The 22,641-nt window shown below is 41.2% G+C and overlaps 1 protein-coding gene across 5 annotated transcripts in view; it reads right to left on the minus strand.

The window, feature by feature from the left end:
* SCN8A (sodium voltage-gated channel alpha subunit 8) overlaps positions 1-22,641 on the minus strand; it is a 346,005-nt gene that overhangs the window by 178,522 nt on the left and 144,842 nt on the right. For all 5 annotated transcript variants that reach the window (XM_077297856.1, XM_077297855.1, XM_077297858.1 and 2 more), the window contains exons 3-5: positions 11,572-11,691; positions 8,415-8,503; positions 6,840-6,968 (exon numbers count right to left, since the gene is read on the minus strand). In XM_077297856.1, the coding sequence (XP_077153971.1) occupies positions 6,840-6,968; positions 8,415-8,503; positions 11,572-11,691 (338 nt within the window). The remainder of the gene's footprint in view (positions 1-6,839; positions 6,969-8,414; positions 8,504-11,571; positions 11,692-22,641) is intronic.

A 22,641-nucleotide genomic window follows, 5' to 3' on the forward strand; every position in this document is an offset into this window, starting at 1 on the left:
TAGATTAAGGCATGATGTCTAGCTTTTGAGGATCTTTTGGTCTACTTCATTTTGTCAGGCAGGTCCTATTTAAGTGATCTCTTGACAGAGAACAGGTTTGGCAGTAATCAGGACTGCGTGTGGCTAGGGAATTTGAACTCAGCTTCCCAAGCATGTGATAAACCATAGTTAATTTGTGTTTTAAAGAGGGGGGCAATCACTTTTTTCACACAGGGCCCTGTAGATTTGGACTTATTTTTTCCTTAATAATAAATACCTTCATTTAAAAATTCCATTTTGTGTTTACTTATGTTATCTTTGGCTAATATTTAAATTCTTTTGGTGATCTGAAATATTTAAAGGGAACCTGTCACCCCCAAAATCGAAGGTGAGTTAAACCCACCGGCATCAGGGGCTTATCTACAGCATTCTGTAATGTTGTAGATAAGCCCCCGATGTATCTTGAAAGATGAGAAAAAGAGGTTAGATTATACTCACCTGTGGGGGCGGTCCGGTCCGATGGGCGTCGCGGTCCGGGGCCTCCCATCTTCATAGGATGACATCCTCTTCTTGTCTTCATGCTGTGGCTCCGGCGCAGGCAAACTTTGTCTGCCCTGTTGAGAGCAGAGTGAAGTACTGCAGTGCGCAGGCGCTGGGCCTCGCTGACCTTCCCGGCGCCTGCGCACTGTAGTACTTTGCTCTGCAATAACAGGGCAGTCAAAGTACGCCTTCGCTGGAGCCGCAGCATGAAGACAAGAAGAGGACGTCATTGTAAGAAGATGGGAGGCCCCGGACCGGACCGAGACGCCGACCGGACCAAGACGCCCATCGGACCCGGACCGCAGTGGGACCGCCCCTGGGTGAGTATAATCTAACCTCTTTTTCTCATCTTTCAGGTTATATCGGGGGCTTATCAACAGCATTACAGAATGCTGTAGATAAGCCCCTGATGCCGGTGGGCTTAGCTCACCTTCGATTTTGGGGGTGACAGGTTCCCTTTAAGTGTGAGAAACATGCAAAAGAATAGGAAATCAGTAGGGGCTAACACTTTTTGACACAACTGTATATATTTGGGAATCATACACTTTTGATTAATTAGAAGATATGCAGGGATGGGTTTTGTTTTTTGTTTTTTGTAGAATAGGGTTTTTTGTTACAGAAAATAGCACTTTAGTGTTGAATTAAAATTACATTAAAATATTGTGTTTTTATGAATATGTAAGATTACGTGATTGGTTCACTAACTGAAACGTAGCCGTAACTTCTGCTGTCTTTATGCCACACAAGTGAACTTATTTTCAGTAACAGGAATGTCCAGACTTATACAACATTTATTTTATTTTAGCTTACTGTAAATAGGTTCAGAAAGGTGCCCTGATTAATTACTTGATATCCACTTATAGGAAATAAAGCTTGGATTTTCTGATACAGATCACCAAATCTGCTGCACTTACCTAGAGTAAAAGGAATTGTCTAAACTCAGTCCTCCTGTGCTTCAGTCATCCTGTAGAATCAAAGCTGCCTCTAACAGCCATGGAAGACCGCTCAGTTAGGGCCGGCAAAGCAACCATACCGCTGGCCCAAACTATAAATCTCCACACCAGCAAAGAAGGAAGCCGGGGGTGGAGAGTGGTGCAATTCTAAACATGAATATTCCTTAGTATTAAAAGGCACAAATTCACGCTGTGTCATAAGGCTTAGGTTTTTTTTAGTAATTGTGTGTAGATGGGTAGCTTTTAAATGAATATAGGTGGTGTGTACGTTTAAGACACCTCTTTTCCAATTTTTTATTTTTAGATATTTTTTTAAAGGAAAAATGTCCCTTTTATTCCAAATAAAAACGTGGTCCCAAAGGTGCACTTCGGAGTACTATTAGGATATCTTTCCTCAAAAGAAGTAAAAAACTGTCTCAAAGAAGCCACATTGAAAATGCCGTATAAGCCTCTGAATATTTGATGGATTGTACATAGGGTAATACAGATGTGACTAGTGTAATGCTGCCATTGGACACTGCACAGCCATGTTCAGTGTCAACAAAGCATAAAGGGGTTGTCCACTACTCGTAAACCCCAGATCAATCAGTACAGGGCCCAATAAAATCTAAAAATAATCTATACTCACCTCTTGCAGCACCGTTCCAGTGAAGTCCGAGCTGCTATTCGTAGCGGTTCACGTGACACTGTTGTGCTACATGACTTCATGTGATTGAGGCAGCCTATCAGCGCTGCAGTTCATCAGCATTCCATCAGAGCGGACGTCAGAGTTTCCATCATAATCCCCGAATAACAGGATTCCAAAGGAAACCCCAATGGCCTCATGATAGTGGATGATTGTTTATTATTATGAGGCTGAGGGATTCATGCTGCACACTCTCTGATCACTGTCTTAGCAGTGATCTTTTCAGATATGCACAAAAGTCCACAAAAAATAGAGAGAGCACAATATGTATGTGTGAACCTAGCAGCAGGAGGTCGGTGGTTGCTGATTGGCTTCCATGGTCACATGACACAACAATGACACAGAGACCACCAGGAATAAGAGTACCTAGAAGGGTGCCACTGCAGAAGGCGAGTACAGATTGGTTTTATTTTCTATGGGCCCCTGAAGTGATTACAGGAAATCTGTCAGTAGCACCAACCCACTTAAGCCGTCTATATGGGTATGTAGGTTATAAAAAGTTGAATAAAATAACACCTTGATAGCTGCTATCCGATATCTTATTCCAGATAAATCCACATTTGTTCTAATATGTAAATGAATTATTAAGATCTATGGGTGGGACACAGATCTCCCAGAGAATCTGCCTCCAGCACTTTATTTTTATATAAAAAGGGCCGTTACCAGTGTGAGAATGCCATGGCTGACAGTCTGCTCTCCTGATCTACATGTCTCACACTGATGTCTGACACTTTCATGTACAATAAGCTCTGGAGGCAGATTCACAAAGAGATCTATGCCCATAGATCTTAGCAACTCATTTGCATATTAACAAAAATATGGATTTCTCAGGAATAAGATATGAAATCACAGATATAATTTAATTCAACTTCCTATGACCTGTGTGCCCATATAAATGATTTAAGAGAGATAACCCTACTGACAAATTCCCTTTAAGCTGGGGGTGCCCCGTAGTGGACAACTCCTTTAAAGGAAACCTGTCAACCCCCAGGGTCTATTAAAGTAAAAGAGCCACATTCAGCAGCACTAAGGCTGCATTCTGTGAAGGTGGCTCTTATGTTTATTATCCATAGTTTAAAATGTCATGGCCAGAGGAACAGGTTGCTGGGATGTGCGAGCTGGTGTAAGGCGACGTCCGTTTCGCGCCACTCAGCGTTTCAGCGTTGAAGCGCTGAGTGGCGCGAAACGGCCGTCGTCTTACACCAGCTCGCACATCCCAGCAACCTGTTCCTCTGGCCATGACATTTTAAACTATGGATAATAAACATAAGAGCCACCTTCACAGAATGCAGCCTTAGTGCTGCTGAAGGAGGCTCTTTTACTTTAATAAGCCCTGGGGGGGTGACAGGTTATCTTTAAGTAATTTGTGTTAGATTTATGTTTGAGATGCTGGTATTCACACTAAGTATATAATAAATGTATATGTGATCCTTTTTGCTGGGAACCCCTCAGATATATGATTTCGGAACTGACCTGCAATGTTTCTGATCATTTTGTTTCATATCATTTGGATACTATACTGTTTATATCCCTTTAGTTTTTTGGCACATAGACATTGCACTTCCGGATGCAGCTTGGCCGTTCGACATTTTATGACTCCATCATTAACAACAAGTTTGTTTACTATGAATGGAGATTAATGTTACAAATACAGTAGTCTATTTGTGTAAGCACAAAAGAAGTCATGACATTACAGCCAAGAAACACTATGGATCTGTATTAGGACTATCTCCAAAAAAAGGTATTAAAATGGTTGCACAATGAAGTCATCTTAGATATTTAGGAAGCAAAAACATTATAATTCTTATTATCTTACAAAATCCTGTCTGCACATTTAAGATACGCAGTAATATTACGTATATTTCTCTAAAGCTATGCACACACAACGTTTTTTTCAGGTGTATTCTGCCACAGAAACCGCAGGAAACACCTATCAGAAAGTGCTCAAAAGAACAAAAAGAAGCATTTTTTTTTAATCTAAAACGATTTTCACTGGAAATATTTAGTCTTTTGAACGTGTTTAACAGCGTCAGGTTTCTAAAAATATCAAGTGGTTAAAAGTAGCTGTTTAATACTTGGTACTTTACCCCTTCACGACCTTTGACATACATTTAAATCAAAGGTTGCACTCCGAGTCCACATCTTTGCCCCAACACGATGACTGGTTTAATCAGCCGTTATGTGCCTTTAACAGACGCGGGTGGAACGGTGCTCTGCCTGAGCTGTTAACCAGTTAAATCCCACTGTCAATCAATAACAGCAGGATTTAATACACGCTGGCCGGAAGCACGTCATTTATTCCACCCATCAGACCCCTATCAAGTGATCGCGGGCGCTGATGGGATGTCATGACCGCCGGGGGTTTGTTGAAGACACCGGTGTCTTTCATTACCATCCACCTGTGGACCTCAGCCAGTGGCCACAATTTCTGTAATGCATTAGCAATTATATGTATAGCACAGGCGATCGGAAGATCACAGTTATAAGTCTCCCAAGTCAGTAAAAAAAGTTTTTAAAAATATGACAAAAGGAAAAAAACCCACAAAATTCCAAATCCTCCCCTTTTGCCCCATTAAAAATAAAATAATTACAAAAACTACACATAATTATTATTGTTGCATTCAGAAATGTCTGTTCTATCAAACTATAAAATAAATTAATCCGACTGGTAAAAGGTGCAACGAGAAAAAAAAAAAAAAATGCTAGAAATGCACTTCTTTGTCATCCGCAATATTGCAATAAAACACAATAAGAGGCGATAAAAATGTAGTATCTACCCCATAATGGTATCAATAAAAACAATGGCTCAGGGAGCAAAAAATAGGAGCTCACACAGCCCCATATACCAAAAAATGGAAATATTACAGGTCTCTGAAAATTGTAACATAAGCAAAATTCGTATTTTTTTAAATTTCCCAATTTTGTAATTTTTTTTCACTACTTAAATAAGACAAATCTATACATGTTTGGTATCTGTATACTCGTACTGACCTGGAGAATTATATTGCCAGGTCAGTTTTACCATATAGTGAACATGGTAAATAAAAAATCCAAAAAACAATTATGTAATTGAACTTTTTTTGCAATTTCAACACATTTGGATTTTTTTTCCCAATTTTCAGTGCATCACGTGATAAAACGAATGGTATTATTCAATAGTACAACTAGCCCTCTTGTGGCTATGAGGATGTAAAAATAAAAAAGTTATGGCTCTTGTAATAAGGGTAGGAAAGGAAGAAAGCACAAAAACGGAAAACCACGAGGTCATGAAAGGGTTAAAATACAAGGCAATAAGATCCAAAGACTCCAAAATAATGCCAAAATGTCTTTTGCCATCGTTTTAGATTTAAAAAAAAATGCTAGTGTTTTCATCATTTTTCATTTCTTCAAGGAGTGAAAAAAACACCGGAAAACTACAGTAAAAAAAAGTCATAAAAACTATGGGAAAACTCTTAAAAGAAACGCTGGTGACCGAAACCATTGGAAAAGCGCTCAAGAAACGACTGAAAAAGTATCACAAATGATGTTTTAGGAAAACAAATGCCAGAGTTCCCTGAACCATCTTCCACTTAAAAAAAACAGCGTCTTCGCCTCAGTTTAAAAGACGTTGTGTGCACACAACCTAAGAAAAAGAAATATCTCAGCAAAGATTCCTGGAAAAAGAAACCAAGGTTTAATTTATCCTATTTTTAGCTTCATAAACTATTGCTTTTTGTGGTAATGATGATAAAAATTGATCTCCTGTAGAAAAAAAACAGGTTTACTTTTCCGATTACGTCTTTTATTTCTGAGATCAACCATCACTGATAGAAGGCATGGACACTGGATTGGGGTTAGTAAAGATAATATTATTATTTAGGGGCTTCTCCTGCAAATATACAGCATAGATCTGTAGCAGAATGACATAAATTGATTGCTACAACAACAGGGATAAATTCACTTTCGGCTTTGTTGAAGAAATTTGAAATCCGCTTCATTAATGTGAAAGTGGTTGTTTTGGAGACATACTGGATTTCTACACATCCCAATGACATGAATGAAACAGTTGTAAAAACGCCTGCAACAAAATCCTGTGTGAATTAATTCTAATCCTTTATTAAGTGCAAAAATGTGTGTGTTTCACTACATGCAAATCCCATAGGGCATGTCCACGTTTAGCCTTTGCCAATTAACAACTTTGCAAATGTCTAATGATTTCTGTTTGTTGTAAGGAGTTAAGAAATTACCGTCAGGTAGATGCTAATTACTTCCTGTTCTGCCTGGCAATGACCTCTGCTGGCTCAGAGTGATCACAGACCGCTCCTGCGAGAGATTCTCCTGCTTCTGGTGAAATCACGTTGACATAGCAGTTCCTTCTTTTCCACTCTGCTCTATCGCTGTGGCGTCACTTCCGATGTCATGTTTATTGACAACCGGCTCCCTGCTGCCTAACTGCGGGGAGCTGACTGTCAATCAGCATGGCGTCTGCAGTGTTGCCCCATCAAAAGAGCAAACTGGAAAAAGGAGAGCTGCTCTGTTGATGTGATGTCACCAGAAGCTGGAAACTCACCAGCAGGGACACTTTGTGCCCTGACGATTGACTTCTACAATTTGTAGACTATATCTGACCAGCTCCTGGAGTTGACTGCAGCATTGAATTCTACAACCATAAGTAAGAAGTAGACTGAAATAATGAAACTTACGCCATCATGATGACGCTGAAATCTAACCAGTTCCATGGATCTCGCAAAAATGTAAAGCCGTCTATACAAAAACCTCTTGCAATGATTTTCACAAGTGATTCAAATGTATAAATTCCAGTGAAAGTGTACCTGTGAAGAACAAACATCAGCCGGTCAATGCTTTGGCTTAGTATTAATTTAATTAATATTTAGCAACCTCATAATTAGCGGAAGTAAAAGCAAAATTAGAATTGCAATGTAATGTTAACTGCTCTCTACAGGTGGAAGTTGTAATCAAGGTTGCTTCTATCGGAATGTTTTCAACATGGTCAGACTTCCTGAAATAGTCTCAAGGCTTACTGTCATCCCCCCTCCATATAAAGCAATTGAAAACCACAATTTTGCCCTTTGTGCACAACTTCAAGTCCCTGTGGAGATTATGCCTTGAAGACTACTCAAAAGTAAGGGATGTGAGTGGAGGAACCTTAGATCCTACAAGTTGTTGAATCCCTTAAGTGTAGTTATTGAGGTACATAAATGGTTTACAGTGTTCGGGAATCTTGTGTACGCCCATCTTCGCCCCATGCAAGTTGTGATGGGATGCCATGGCAGCCAGGAACCCTTGTCACCAGGTCTGCCATGGATGTGAACCTATTAGGCAAGGACTAACATACTTATCTATAGGGTAGATCATAAATATCAAAACAGTGGGGGTCTTACACCAGACACCCCAAAAATCAGCTGCTTGCATACATCTTAGTCAATGCTTGCATACATCTTAGTGCATAAAGCGCTGCTGAATTCCTTTGTTTATTCAAGTGAATCTGAGTGGATTTGCAGTATACAGGAACGACCACTAAACAGTGTACAGAGCAGTTCTGTTCAGGCTTCATACGTTAATTATGGCCCCCACCAAAGCCGATAACAGCTGACTGGTGGAGGTGTGGGGCATCAGGCTCAAACTGGTCAGAAATTGATGACATGGTGGTGAGTTCTCCTGCAATGGAAGTCTTCAAACAGAGGCTGGACAGACATCTGTCTGGTATGATTTAGCGAATCCAGCTTTGAATGGGGGCTGGACCAGATGACCCAGGAGGTCCCTTCCGACTCTAATATTCTATGATTCTATGACATAATCAATGGATAGGTCATCAGTTTGTCAGTCCTCCTGGCCTTTTAAGACTGTCTGTCAGTATATTATATAACTTTCTGGAGCAAATTTTTCCACTAAAACTGTCGTCGTTGCCCATAGCAAGCAATCAGAACAAACTTTTAATTCCCCTCACCACAATCACCACAGCACTTTAAGAAATTAAAGCTGCACCGTGATTGGTTGCTATGGGTAAAAAAAATGTTTTTCTCTTGGACAGTTTAGATAAATCTGCTCTATTGTCTTCACTAACAACAAGTATTTCCACAAAATTGTGATTTATACTCCTAAGATGTCTTCTTGCCTGTAAAATTAATTGTCCCAAGTAGACAAGCACAGACAGAAAATCAGATTATATAACAGCGGAAGCACCATAAAACATGTCTAATGAGCACCACGTGTACATGCAGGCTACGTAATGCACTGATAATGACAGACATACTTACTCCACTTGCTTAGACCAGTCTGGGGGATTACTAAAAGTCATGAATACGCAGTTGGTCAAAATAGTGCACATAATGATCATGCTAAATACTGTGCAATGTTGTCAAGGAAAAAGCAGAAATTGGGGGAAAAGATAAAAACAAGATTACACAATTCAACACTACAATGCTATATGCACGCGTTACGTGACAATCACTGGGTCATCTTGGCAGTAACCTAACCCTGACCCAATCTGTAAGTTAGGAAAGTAGAATTATCTAAAGTCAATGCAAATCAATAGAAGGAGCATTTTGGTGATAGATAATGACAACTGGTATAGACCTTATCTATTTGTCTGGTTGAGGGGCATTTTTAGAAAGCTAAAGAAACACTCCTTCTCCTGTCCAAGTTTTTATCCTCTTAATATATTGCAGTCATCATATTATACAGGACTGTGTTCTTACAATTGCTCATTCTGACTTTCTACCCAGCTAATTTATCTCTTTCCCATTAGATCTATGACATCACGTAATTACAAACTGACCAGCTGGATCCTTCTAAGCTCTGTATAGAAACAGGAGGTCAATTTGTCCTGTATGAGTCATAAGTCAGGGCAAAAGTCTCTGGCAGGGCAGAGGAGGGAGCAGCTGGGTCAGGAGGTGAAGAGGAGACTGATAAATCCAGGGATAAGAAACTTCCTGTTTCTATACAGAGAAAAGAGAAGAATTAGCTGGGTAGAAAAATAACATGAGCAATTGTAAGTACACAGTGTTATATAATATGATGATTGCAATATATTAGGAGGATAAATATTTTCATGGGAGGAGTGCTTCTTTAATAAGCATGACTGCTATCTTCCAAAAATCTTAAATGGAGCAGAGAACAGACACAACCCATGAGCAGATGTGGTGCTGTTGCAGAAAGGAAGCCACTGTTTGTTTGTTTTACTTATGGACAAGCCATTTTAACCCCTTAGACACTTTTTTACATTCTTCAATCTACAGTATTATTGCTTCTTTGAGTTGTAGTTTTAAATTACACCATTTTTTTTTTACCATATAATGTACTGAAAAACAGGGACAAAATTCAAAGGGGGATGAAATGATTAAAAAAAATCCCTAGAATTTTTCCTTGTTTTTTGGGGGGATTTTTTGTTACAGAATTCACTACTATATAGGATAAAAATGACCCTGAAACATAATTCTCATTGGCAGTACGATTATGGCGATGCGAAACTTGCATAAATATTTTAAGAATTAAAGGGAACCTGACAGCTTCCCCAGACCCCCAAACCATCACCATATGTTTATTACTATCTTTACACTCTAACTGACAAGCTTATTTTATTGTCTTACTAGTTACTGCATATTTAAAAAAAATAATAATTTTATAACTCTGGTGGCGATATGCAAATTAGTGGGTGGGGGAGCTGTTTTCCATAGACTAATCCTCCCACTAATCATGTTATTACACCCCTTACATATATAAATATATGGTGGCGGTTTGAGGGGGTCTGGGAAAGTTTTGAGGTTCACTTTTAAACTTTTTTTTTCTACTCTAATTTTAGTCTACCTAGGATCATAACCTGTGATCCAACTAAATATTATGGCTTTGTTCACAAGTTGCATTTTTGCATACGACCACATGTATAATGAGCTGTACCTGCAGCCCCAATGTGCGTTTAGCATGAGCTGCCTCGAGCCTATAGGAAGGAAGGGGCTGCAGGTACAGCTCATCATACAGGCGGTAGTATGGGTAAGTGGGTCTTATACATATGATCATCCCTATCACTAGTGGATTGTAGTACCTTGTATAGATGTGCTCCTTCCCTTTAGTTAAGGATCATTATTGTCCTGTTATATTTTTACACTGTTATTAACAATAGAGGAGACATTTATGAATGTTGTGTGCGCACTCATTATACATGGATTGTACTACATTGGTTGTCCTCCCATTGCTGCTATGACGGCACAAAGCCCTTTATGCATTCATATAATGATAATCATGATTACATGTTGATAGAGGGGCCCACTATTATCACACCCATGTATATTACTGATGATCTGCTGTCCTAAACACCTGAACCTTTTTGATTTTGACTTTTATGATTTCTTTGTTATATCTACTTATGCTTTGTATTGATAAAATAAACTTTTTTGATCTTATTACATATTGGTGGGCTTGAACTCCATGTTTTGTGTAGGAATAGCATGTTACTTCTTTCAGAGTTTTTTCACCCATAGGAAACAATAGATAAGTACAAGTACGCAACGGAAAAAAGCAAGCATCAGTATTTGCTGCATTTTGGGGGCAAAAATCTAAGTAAGTTAAATCAGCAAAGAGACAGAAAAAACACAGCAATAAAAACTCAGCAAAAACCTGCTTTTTGTAAGCAGATTAAAAGCAGTTTAAAATCAGCAATATTGGAGCAGGATTTAAACACCGCTTCGCTGATTGGTAGCACCCGGCCGGCCGCGACCAATCAACGACAGGCGCAGTCCAGCCACGAATTGGCGCGGGATTTGAACCACGCTTCACTGATTGGTCGCTCCCGGCAGGCCGCGAACAATCAGCGACAGGCGCAGTCCGGCCGCGAACTGGCACGGGATTTGAACCATGCTTCGCTGATTCGTTCAGTTGTATTAAGTTCTATGAGCAATAAAATTTAATAATAATGTATATATTTTACCCGGAAAATCCTGTGTATTCATTGCATTATTCTTAAAACTTCATAAATAAACTACATACATATTCTAGAATACCCGATGCGTTAAAATCGGGCCACCATCTAGTAACATGATACATAGAAGTTTAGTTACACCTTAAACCATAATGCTTGTTGAGATGAGATATGGTGTGTTCACTCTTACATGTTCCTCCATTTGGTCAAGGGCTCCGAACAAAATCAATATAACATTATGACACGCTATCTTTTATATATATATATATATATATATATATACACAGCATAATCATATCGTAACAGAGTATTCATATTGATCTGAATAGTTAATCATTTCGCGACACACATCTTGGTTGCTCCAAGAGTAAAGGTAAGGAAGAATAAATCTATAAATTAAAGGTACATTTTCCTATTTGCTGCCATGCTTATTTGGGTATTTTCGGCAGCTCATAAAACATTTTTACACTAAGAACATCATTTATCTGAAAAAAAGGATATGAATGTATCAAAATTTTAATAGCTATCTTCCTTAATAGGTTAAAAGGACTTAAAATATACAAGGCAGGCGTGGCACTAAATCTGAAGATTGTTTTTCCTTTGTTTAGTACTATAAAGGTCTGTGGGGAAAAAAGAGAGAGAGAGAGGAAAGTTAGTAAGTTACCAAACAATAGAAAATATTCAACAAGCTTACTGTATACAGAGCTCCATCTGATATTACAGAAGACATCGGAAATATTTCATATCAAAATAGTATATCAATAGATATAAATAAGTGACTTCAGCATGTTTCAATGGGAAAAAAAATGAATCTTGTGTGGTTATCAAAGTCACGTGCCAGCAGTAAGGAAACCTTCTGGGTCCCCATCACGACTATTGAAAAAAAACACATTACCAATACCTGACATGTCTTCGCATTCCCGCGCAAAGAGAGGACCTGTCATCAGGTCAAGAGTTACCAGTTTCTTATTTTATGCCCACCGCCCCTCTTAGTATTTCCCTTTTTTTTCTTTCTAATACACCATACGGTTTCAGTGATATTTAAGTCTACTTTTTATGGTCTTTCCAAGGGGCCGTGGCTCACAGGATCCTCTGGGCGACTGTTCTGCATGAGCACCACCACCTTATTAAAGACCCTAAAATGAAGCACTAATTTAAAAAGTCTATATCTGCAGAATTATAAAAAAAACACCAAAAAAACTCAAGGGAGTAGTGGGAATGAAATAAGAGCAAAATTTGACCACTCTGATCAGGTCCTCTTTAAGGTCGAATTCACAAATCAATATGTCGCAGTCCGAGAACAGACCACAATGCACACACTGGTTTCCTGCCTGATCTTGACAGAGCCATACATGCTATTAAATGGGAAAGACCCATGGCCGCTGCGTGAACAATGATACACTAATATCCGAATGAGGTATCCATGGTTACGACCACTAATATAGTGAGTTAGTTGTTAGTGGTCATAACCATGGATACCTAAGCTACTGTAATGCCCTGCACATGGGGTAAGTGACATAGCGAATCTTAAGGGTATGTGCACACGTTAAGTATCTAACACAGACATTTCTGCATCTCTTAGAAGGAAAAACGTAGCGTATATGCAAAACACATTTTTTGTGCATTTTTGGTGCACGTTTTTGTTGCAGACCTTTCCCCATTCATTAGTATAAGTAAACCTGCAGCAAAAATGCTGAAAGAATTGACATATTGTAGATTTAAGTCTGCACCGAAACTGAAAGTAAAAAATAAGCAATGTGTGTGTGAGACATCAGGATTCTCATTCACTTTGCTGGCAACAGGAAACCCTTCAGGTTTTGTGACAAATCTGCAATGTGTGCACAGGCCCTAAAAACTATTCTACTTTTCTAATTGGAGGTAGTTGCTAATATTATTATTATTATTACACCTACTACATATTGGGAGAAGATCTTGGAGGTGGGAATACTCTTTTAAGCGGTTACTCTGTTCCTGTAAATGAATAAATTGACAACTAAGTTGGGTCCCTCCACAGCGTGACAAGGTAAGCATTGATTGAACAGTGTCAGGCTACGTAGTGACACACCTACTTGGCAATCATAACCCCAAGGTGTTTAATGCTGCATACACTTACAGAAGAGTAAGAGAGAGGGAATTCATAAAACTAAATTTTTATGAATTCAAGTATTATCTTAACATTCATGGAGTGATGATGGGGCCTCAAAGGTTTATGGATCCCAACAATCTGTGTTTAGGAAACCCACAACTGTACAGCAGATAATGGTGACAAAAGAGATCAGGGGAGGGAGGATATCGAAGGACATCAAAGCCGCAGCCTTATTATGTGTATTATCAGTAATATTTGTTTTGGAAAAAGACGAGAGATCAATCAGAATCCAGATTTCATTTTCAGGGTACTTTTCCTGCATTTAAATTCTACAATATAAGGTCCGATATTTCTATAATGATCATAAGAAGCCCCGAGTTCTTTAAGAAGGAAAAAAGGAAACGTCACGTGTGTAGATTCAACTTATACAAACAACTCAGCACACGGCATTTTATGTCAAATTTGTCATATTTTTTTTAAAATGCACAAGCAGATCGGCATTGCAGCAACACACGTATTGATCACGAAAAACCACTCCCAAGACTTGAATGATGAAACATTAGCTTCCATAAACTGCACCTTACACAAGTACGGTAATATCTGAAGACAGTTCATTTTAGTTCAAATTGGACTTTATTCCCCATTGTCTGCACCTTAGAGGCCGTGAAACATTTATCTTGCCCCTGAATTAAATTTGCATTGACTCACTAATGTGGATAGCAAAATGTACTCAACAAATGCTTGTTCACATTTTCTGAAATTGAGGTAATGCCAAATAATACATCATCTAAGTACATTGACTTTAAAATATCAGTATAGATAACAACTAGTGATGAGTGAGTATACTCGTTGCTCGGGTTTTCCTGAGCACACTCGGGTGACCTCCAAGTATTTTTTAGTGTTCGGAGATTTCGTTTTCATCGCAGCAGCTGAATGATTTACAGCTACTAGCCAGGCTGAGTACATGTGTGGGTTGCCTGGTTGCTAGGGAATCCACATGTAATCAAGCTGGCTAGTAGCTGTAAATCATTCAGCTGCTGCGATGAAAACTAAATCTCCGAGCACTAACAAATACTCGCAGACCACCCGAGTGTGCTCAGGAAAACCCGAGCAACGAGTACACTCACTAATCACTAATAACAACTCAATCTCAATGTTACAAATAAAAATATACCGAATATACACTTACACCAATCTTCCAAAATATTAAAAACACCAGCCTATTATTGTGTAGTGTAGGTACCCTTTGGGTCGAGAAACAGCTCTGACTCATACAGCCATGGACTCTACAAGACCTCTGAAGATGTCCCTTTGTATATGACACCAAGACAGTAGATCTTTAAAGTCCTGATATTTGAGAGGTAAAGCCTAGGACTTGCATTTCCAGCATGTGTTTAATCAGATTGAGATATAGGATCCCTGAACTCTTTGTCATGCTTTTTTAAAACAATTATTGAATAGCTTTTCCATCAAGAGGCTGATTGGGTCTACAAAGATGTCAAACTAGAAGAGCTAGGCTTTTGTTAAAAACATGCTTCATTAAGCCTTGGGATTCCATGTTGCCGGATCAATGGCTGTCCTTTCTTGGACCACGTTGTTAGGTACAAACTATAGAATTATGGAAAATCCAGCCAAACTAACATTTTGGAGAAGCTCTGACCTAGTCGACTTGCTATCATAATTTGAACCCATGTCAACTTCACTCAGAACCCTTTTTTTGCTTCCAGTACATCAGCTTAAAGAACTGATTGGTCACCTGCTGTTTAAAGTTAGCTATAGTAAGCATTCAAGGTATTAATTTGGCCTCCAAATTTCTTACATCCCAATCTGATCAAGCATCTGTGTAATATGCTCAAAAAAGACTGTGAAGGTAAAAAAAGTCATACCGTATATACTCGAGTATAAGCCGACCCGAGTATAAGCCGACCCCCCTAATTTTGCCACAAAAAACTGGGAAAACTTAATGACTCGAGTCTAAGCCTAGGGTGGAAAATGCAGCAGCTACTGGTAAATTTCAAAAATAAAAATACCGTATATACTCGAGTATAAGCCGAGATTTTCAGCCCAAATTTTTGGGCTGAAAGTGCCCCTCTCGGCTTATACTCGAGTCATGATCGGCGGTGGGGTCGGCGGGTGAGGGGGAGAGAGGACTGTCGCATACTCATCTAGTCCCGGCGCTCCTGGCGCTCCCCCTGCCCGTCCCACGGTCTTCGGTGCCGCAGCTCATCCCCTGTTCAGCGGTCACGTGGGACCGCTCCTTAAAGTCATGAATATGGACTCCACTCCCATAGGGGTGGAGCCGCATATTCATTCCTCTAATCAGCGGTAACGGTGACCGCTGACAGAGGAAGAGGCTGCGGCACCCGGAGACCAGCTGTCCGGGGGAAGGAGCCAGGGACGCCGGGAGCAGGTGAGTATTACATAGTTACCTGTCCCCGTTCCACACGCCAGGCGCGGCTCTGTCTTCCCGTCCTCTTGCTCTGACTGTTCAGGTCAGAGGGCGCGATGACGCACTAATCTGCGCGCCGCCCTCTGCCTGAACAGTCAGTGCAGAGAGACGCCGAGACGGGACGCTGAGGAGCTGCAAGCAAAAGAGGTGAGTATGTCATTTTTTTTTTTTATTGCAGCAGCAGCATTATAGATGGGGCACAGCTTTCTATGGCACATCTATGGGGCAATAATGAACGGTGCAGAGCATTGTATATGGGGCACAGCTTTCTATGGCACATCTATGGGGCAACAATGAACGGTGCAGAGCATTGTATATGGGGCACAGCTTTCTATGGCACATCTATGGGGCCATAATGAACGGTGCAGAGCATTGTATATGGCACAGCTTTCTATGGAGCATCTATGGGGCCATAATGATCGGTGCAGAGCATTGTATATGGCACAGCTTTATGTGGAGCATCTATGGGACCATAATGAACTGTGCAGAGCATTATATGTGGCACAGCTTTATATGGAGCATCTATGGGGCCATAATGAACGGTGCAGAGCATTATATATGGCACAGCTTTCTGTGGAGCATCTATGGGACCATAATGAACGGTGCAGAGCTTTATATATGGCACAGCTTCATGTAGAGCATCTATGGGGCCATAATGAACGGTGCAGAGCATTATATGTGGCACAGATATATATGGAGCATCTATGGGTCCATTATGAACGGTATGGAGCATCTATTTTTATTTTTGAAATTCACCGGTAGCTGCTGCATTTTCCACCCTAGGCTTATACTCGAGTCAATAAGTTTTCCCAGTTTTTTGTGGCAAAATTAGGGGGGTCGGCTTATACTCGGGTCGGCTTATACCCGAGTATATACGGTAGATACCAATAAAAGTAAAATTAATTGAGACATCAGTAGTTTAAGTATTTTTGAAAATCCATATTGAATCAGGAGCCACATATAATGCTCCATACAGTTTATGATGGGCTCCATAAGATGCTCCATATTAAAATATGCCCCATATAATGCTGCACAAATGCTGATTATGACCCCATAAGAGGCTCCATACAGACATTTGCCCCGTAAAATGCTCCACAAACGTGGATTATGGCCCCATAAGATGCTCCATACAGATATTTGCCCCCATATCATGTTGCACATGGCCCCATACAGATGCCCCATACAGATATTTGTCCCCATATCATGCTGCACATGGCCACATAAGATGCTCCATACAGATATTTGCCCCATATATTGCTGCACATGGCCACATACAGATGCCCCATACAGATATTTGCCCCCATAAGATGCCCTATACAGATATTTGCCCCCATATAACGCTGCACATGGCCACATAAGATGCCCCATACAGATATTTGCCCCCATATCATGCTGCACATGGCCACATAAGATGCCCCATACAGATATTTGCCCCCATATCATGCTGCACATGGCCACATAAGATGCTCCATACAGATACTTGCCCCATTTGCTGTTGCTGCGATTAAAAAAATTAAAAAATTACATACTCACCTCTCCGGCCCCCGGCACTTGCTATAGTCACCTGCTCCCCGTTCCACCGCTGACCTGCGCTGTGTCTTCCCATCCTCTGCACCGACGTTCAGGAAGAGGGCGGCGCGCACTGATCGCGTCACCGCGCCCTCTGACCTGTGCGTCACTGCGGAAGACACAGCGGCGCAGACGGTGGAACGAGGACCAGGTGAACGTCGCACACTTCCTCTGTCATACTCACCTGCTACCGGCGAGGTCACTTCACGTCTGTTCCCCGGCGCCGCATTTTCTTCCTGTAGTGAGCGGTCACCGTTACCGCTCAATACAGTGATGCATACTCATTACTGTAATGAGTGGTACCATGTGACCGCTCACTACAGGAAGAAACTGCAGCGCCGGGAAGCAGGGACCTGCAGGGACCGCGCCAGGAGCAGGTGAGTATTATTAGACAGCCCCCGCTCCCCCTCCCCTGCCGACCCTTAGGTATGACTCGTATAAGCCGAGAGGGGCAATTTCAGCCCAAAAAAGTGGGCTGAAAATCTAGGCTTATACTCGAGTATATACGGTAAGTTTCTGAAAAAATAGCTGAAAAAAATAGCTGAATAAAAAACTTCAAAAATCACAATTCAAGGTAGTGGAAGTGTTGGTGCGTTTCAACCACTCAATGTTCTTAATAGTTATATACACAAGATAAAAAAAAACATTTCCTTTGAAAATCAAAATCACACCTATTTTGATGACTTCATTATATGTATATGTGACAAACCCGCACCGTGCCAACCAGCCTGACGTCACTATTACGTCAGAGGGATCACGCGGTACAGTCTTCGCACTTACACCAACGTGAGGTTCCGCACCCACAGGGGACACATAAGGTCAGCTTGGCAAGGTTTTACACAGACACACCCTGTCCACATGGGCCCAGGAAGGCACGGTGAGTGAGAGGATGTCGCCCAAGCAGTCCCTGACGCGGCTCCACAGTCACTCACAACCCTTATTGGCTGAGATGCCCCTTTTACTGGCACCAGTGAAACAGCACCTGGTCAGCCCAGTAGGACTGCCACCAGTTCCTCATTAGATATAAGCCCGGTCCATTAATGGGATTATATTGGGCTAGAAACCAGCCCTGGTAGTGTGGAAAGTTCAGCGGAGAACACCGATATGTGTGTTCATGGATGGAGATAAAAGAGCAAACCAAGGTTAAATTACCATAGATACTCAAGTATAAGCCGACCCGAGTATAAGCCGAGACCCCTAATTTTGCAACAAAAAACAGGGAAAACTTAATGACTCGAGTATAAGCCTAGGGTGGAAAATGCAGCAGCTACCGGTAAATGTCAAAAATAAAAATAGATACCAATAAAAGTCAAATTAATTGAGACATCAGTAGGTTAAGTGTTTTAGAAAATTCATATTGAATCAGGAGCCCCATGCTCTATACAGTTCATTATGGGCCCCATAAGATGCTCGATACAAAATACGCCCCATATAATGCTCCATAAAATTTATGATGGGCCCCATAAGATGCTCCATATTAAAATATGCCCCATATAATGGTGCACAAATGTTGATTATGGCCCCATAAGATGCTCCATACAGACAGTTGCCCATATAATGCTGCACAAATGCTGATTATGGCCCCATAAGATGCTCCATAGACACATTTGCCCCATATAATGCTCCACAAATGTTGATTATGGCCCCATAAGATGCTCCATAGACTATTATGCCCCATATAATGCTGCACAAATGCTGATTATGGCCCCATAAGATGCTTCATACAGATATTTGCCCCATATAATACTGCACAAATGCTGATTATGGCCCATAAGATGCTCCATACAGACATTTGCCCCATATAGTGCTGCACAAATGCTGATTATGGCCCCATAAGATGCTCCATATACACATTTGCCCCACATATTGCTTCAAAATGTTGATTATGGCCCCATAAAATGCTCCATAGACTATTATGCCCCATATAATGCTGCACAAATGCTGATTATGGTCCCATAAGATGCTCCATATAAAAATGTGCCACATATAATGCTCCATACAGTTCATTATGGCCCCATAAGATGCTCTATATAAAAATGTGCCACATATAATGCTCCATACAGTTCATTATGGCCCCATAAGATGCTCCATATAAAAATGTGCCACATGTAATGCTGCTGCAATAAAAAAAAAGACATACTCGCCTCTTGTTGCTGCAAGCTGCCAATCAGCGTCCCGTCTCTCCGCAGTAACTGTTCAGGCAGAGGGTGGCGCGCACACTAATACGTCATCGCACCCTCTGACCTGAACAGTCACTGCAGAGGACGCGGAAGACGGAGCGGCGGTGGAATGAGGAAAGGTGAATATGAAACACTCACCTGCTCCCGGCGCGGTCCCTGGCAGCTTCTCCTGGACAGATGTCTTCGGGAGCCGGCAGCTTCTTCCTCTGTTCAGTGGTCACTGGTACAGCTCATTACAGTAATGAATATGCGGCTCCACCCCTATGGGAGTGGAGTCCATATTCATTACTTTAATGAGCGGTACCACATGACCGCTGAACAGAGGAAGAGTTGTGGGTGCCGAAAACCATGGGACATGCAGGGACCGCGCCAGGAGCAGGTGAGTATGTGACAGTCGTCAATCCCCCTCATCCGCTGACCCCCCCCGCCGACCTTAACTCGAGTATAAGCCGAGAGGGGCACTTTTAGATGAAAAAAAAGGGCTGAAAATCTCGGCTTATACTCGAGTATATACGGTATATATTTAATCACCTTAAGGGCACACTACAGAAACCACTATATACACAATGGTTATACATATTTAATGGTCAAATATGCAAATACAAATAGTGGTAGTGTAAATTATGCAGAAGATAACAATCAGTTACCAGTCAGATGAAAAGCCTGGCTTGTGGGGGAGGGGCTGCCACATGGGAGGCTGGTGGTCCCCTCTGTTCCTTCACTTCTACCCAACAGGGTCTCCATGCATGTGTCATGAGTGTCACACAGCCGCGACACATGCAGCTGCGGAGACGAACAGCTGATCAGCCGGAGCGATCCAGGAAGCAGGAAGCCGGGTTCCCTCTGCAGCTTATTCGGTAAGCGCTATCGCTTGCCGAATAAGCTCTGACTCCATTAAATTTGCTCATCTCTAGTCATGACCTCCCTGGGGAAAAAAGCAATAGCACATGCTTTAAATGAGCACTTAACCCCTTAGAATCACTCCCCTCCTGCCCCCTGGGTTGGACCTAAATCCCCTCCCCTTGAATCTAGCAGCTAAAAACTCCAAAACCTAAAATGGGTTATAACTCCTTAACCCCTTCATGACCCAGCCTATTTTGGCCTTAATGACCTTGCCGTTTTTTGCAATTCTGACCAGTGTCCCTTTATGAGGTAATAACTCAGGAACGCTTCAACGGATCCTAGCGATTCTAAGACTGTTTTTTCGTGACATAATGGGCTTCATGTTAGTGGTAAATTTAGGTCGATAATTTCTGAGTTTATTTGTGAAAAAAATGGAAATTTGGCAAAAATTATGAAAATTTCGCAATTTTCACATTTTGAATTTTTATTCTGTTAAACCAGAGAGTTATGTGACACAAAATAGTTAATAAATAACATTTCCCACATGTCTACTTTACATCAGCACAATTTTGGAACCAAATTTTTTTTTTTGCTAGGAAGTTATAAGGGTTAAAATTTGACCAGTGATTTCTCATTTTTACATCAAAATTTACAAAACCATTTTTTTTAGGGACCACCTCACATTTGAAGTCAGTTTGAGGGTTCTATATGGCTGAAAATACCCAAAAGTGACACCATTCTAAAAACTGCACCCCTCAAGGTGCTCAAAACCACATTCAAGAAGTTTATTAACCCTTCAGGTGTTTCACAGCAGCAGAAGCAACATGGAAGTAAAAAATGAACATTTAACTTTTTAGTCACAAAAATGATCTTTTAGCAACAATTTTTTATTTTCCCAAGGGTAAAAGGAGAAACTGGACCACGGACGGTGTTGTCCAATTTGTCCTGAGTACGCTGATACCTCATATGTGGGGGTAAACCACTGTTTGGGCGCACGGCAGGGCTCGGAAGGGAAGGAGCGCCATTTGACTTTTTCAATGAAAAATTGGCTCCACTCTTTAGCGGACACCATGTCGCGTTTGGAGAGCCCCCGTGTGCCTAAACATTGGAGCTCCCCGACAAGTGACCCCATTTTGGAAACTAGACCCCCCAAGGAACTTATCTAGAAGCATAGTGAGCACTTTAAACCCCCAGGTGCTTCACAAATTGATCCGTAAAAATGAAAAAGTACTTTTTTTTCACCAAAAAATTATTTTAGCCTCAATTTTTTCATTTTCACATGGGCAACAGGATAAAATGGATCCTAAATTTTGTTGGGCAACTTCTCCTGAGTACACCGATACCTCACATGTGGGGGTAAACCACTGTTTGGGCACATGGTAAGGCTCGGAAGGGAAGGAGCGCCATTTGACTTTTTGAATGAAAAATTATCTCCATCGTTAGCGGACACCATGTCGCGTTTGGAAAGCCCCTGTGTGCCTAAACATTGGAGCGCCTCCACAAGTGACCCCATTTTGGAAACTAGACCCCCCAAGGAACTTATCTAGAGGCATAGTGAGCACTTTAAACCCTCAGGTGCTTCACAAATTGATCCGCAAAAATGAAAAAGTACTTTTTTTTCACACAAATTGATCCTAAAATTTGTTGGGCAATTTCTCCTGAGTACGCCGATACCTCATATGTGGGGGTAAACCACTGTTTGGGTGCACGGCAAGGCTCGGAAGGGGAGGCGTGCCATTTGACTTTTTGAATGGAAAATTAGCTCCAATCGTTAGCGGACACCATGTCGCGTTTGGAGAGCTCCTGTGTGCCTAACCATTGGAGCTCCCCTACAAGTGACCCCATTTTGGAAACTAGACCCCCCAAGGAACTTATCTAGATGCATAGTGAGCACTTATAACCCCCAGGTGCTTCACAGAAGTTTATAACGCACAGCCGTCAAAATAAAAAATAATTTTTCTTTCCTCAAAAATGATTTTTAGCCCAGAATTTTTTATTTTCCCAAGGGTAATAGGAGAAATTGGACCCCAAATGTTGTTGTCCAGTTTGTCCTGAGTACGATGATACCCCATATGTGGGGGTAAACCACTGTTTGGGCGCACCGCAGGGCTCGGAAGGGAAGGCACGCCATTTGGCTTTTTGAATGGAAAATTAGCTCCAATCATTAGCGGACACCATGTCGCGTTTGGAGAGCCCCTGTGTGACTAAACATTGGAGCTCCCGCACAAGTGACCCCATTTTGGAAACTAGACCTCCCAAGGAACTAATCTAGATGTGTGGTGAGCACTTTGAACCCCCAAGTGCTTCACAGAAGTTAATAACGCAGAGCCATGAAAATAAAAAATAATTTTTCTTTTCTCAAAAATGATTTTTTAGCCCACAATTTTTTATTTTCCCAAGGGTAACAGGAGAAATTGGACCCCAAAAGTTGTTGTCCAGTTTC

This window comes from Ranitomeya variabilis, chromosome 3 (assembly GCF_051348905.1).
Source record: "Ranitomeya variabilis isolate aRanVar5 chromosome 3, aRanVar5.hap1, whole genome shotgun sequence".
Lineage (NCBI taxonomy): Eukaryota > Metazoa > Chordata > Amphibia > Anura > Dendrobatidae > Ranitomeya > Ranitomeya variabilis.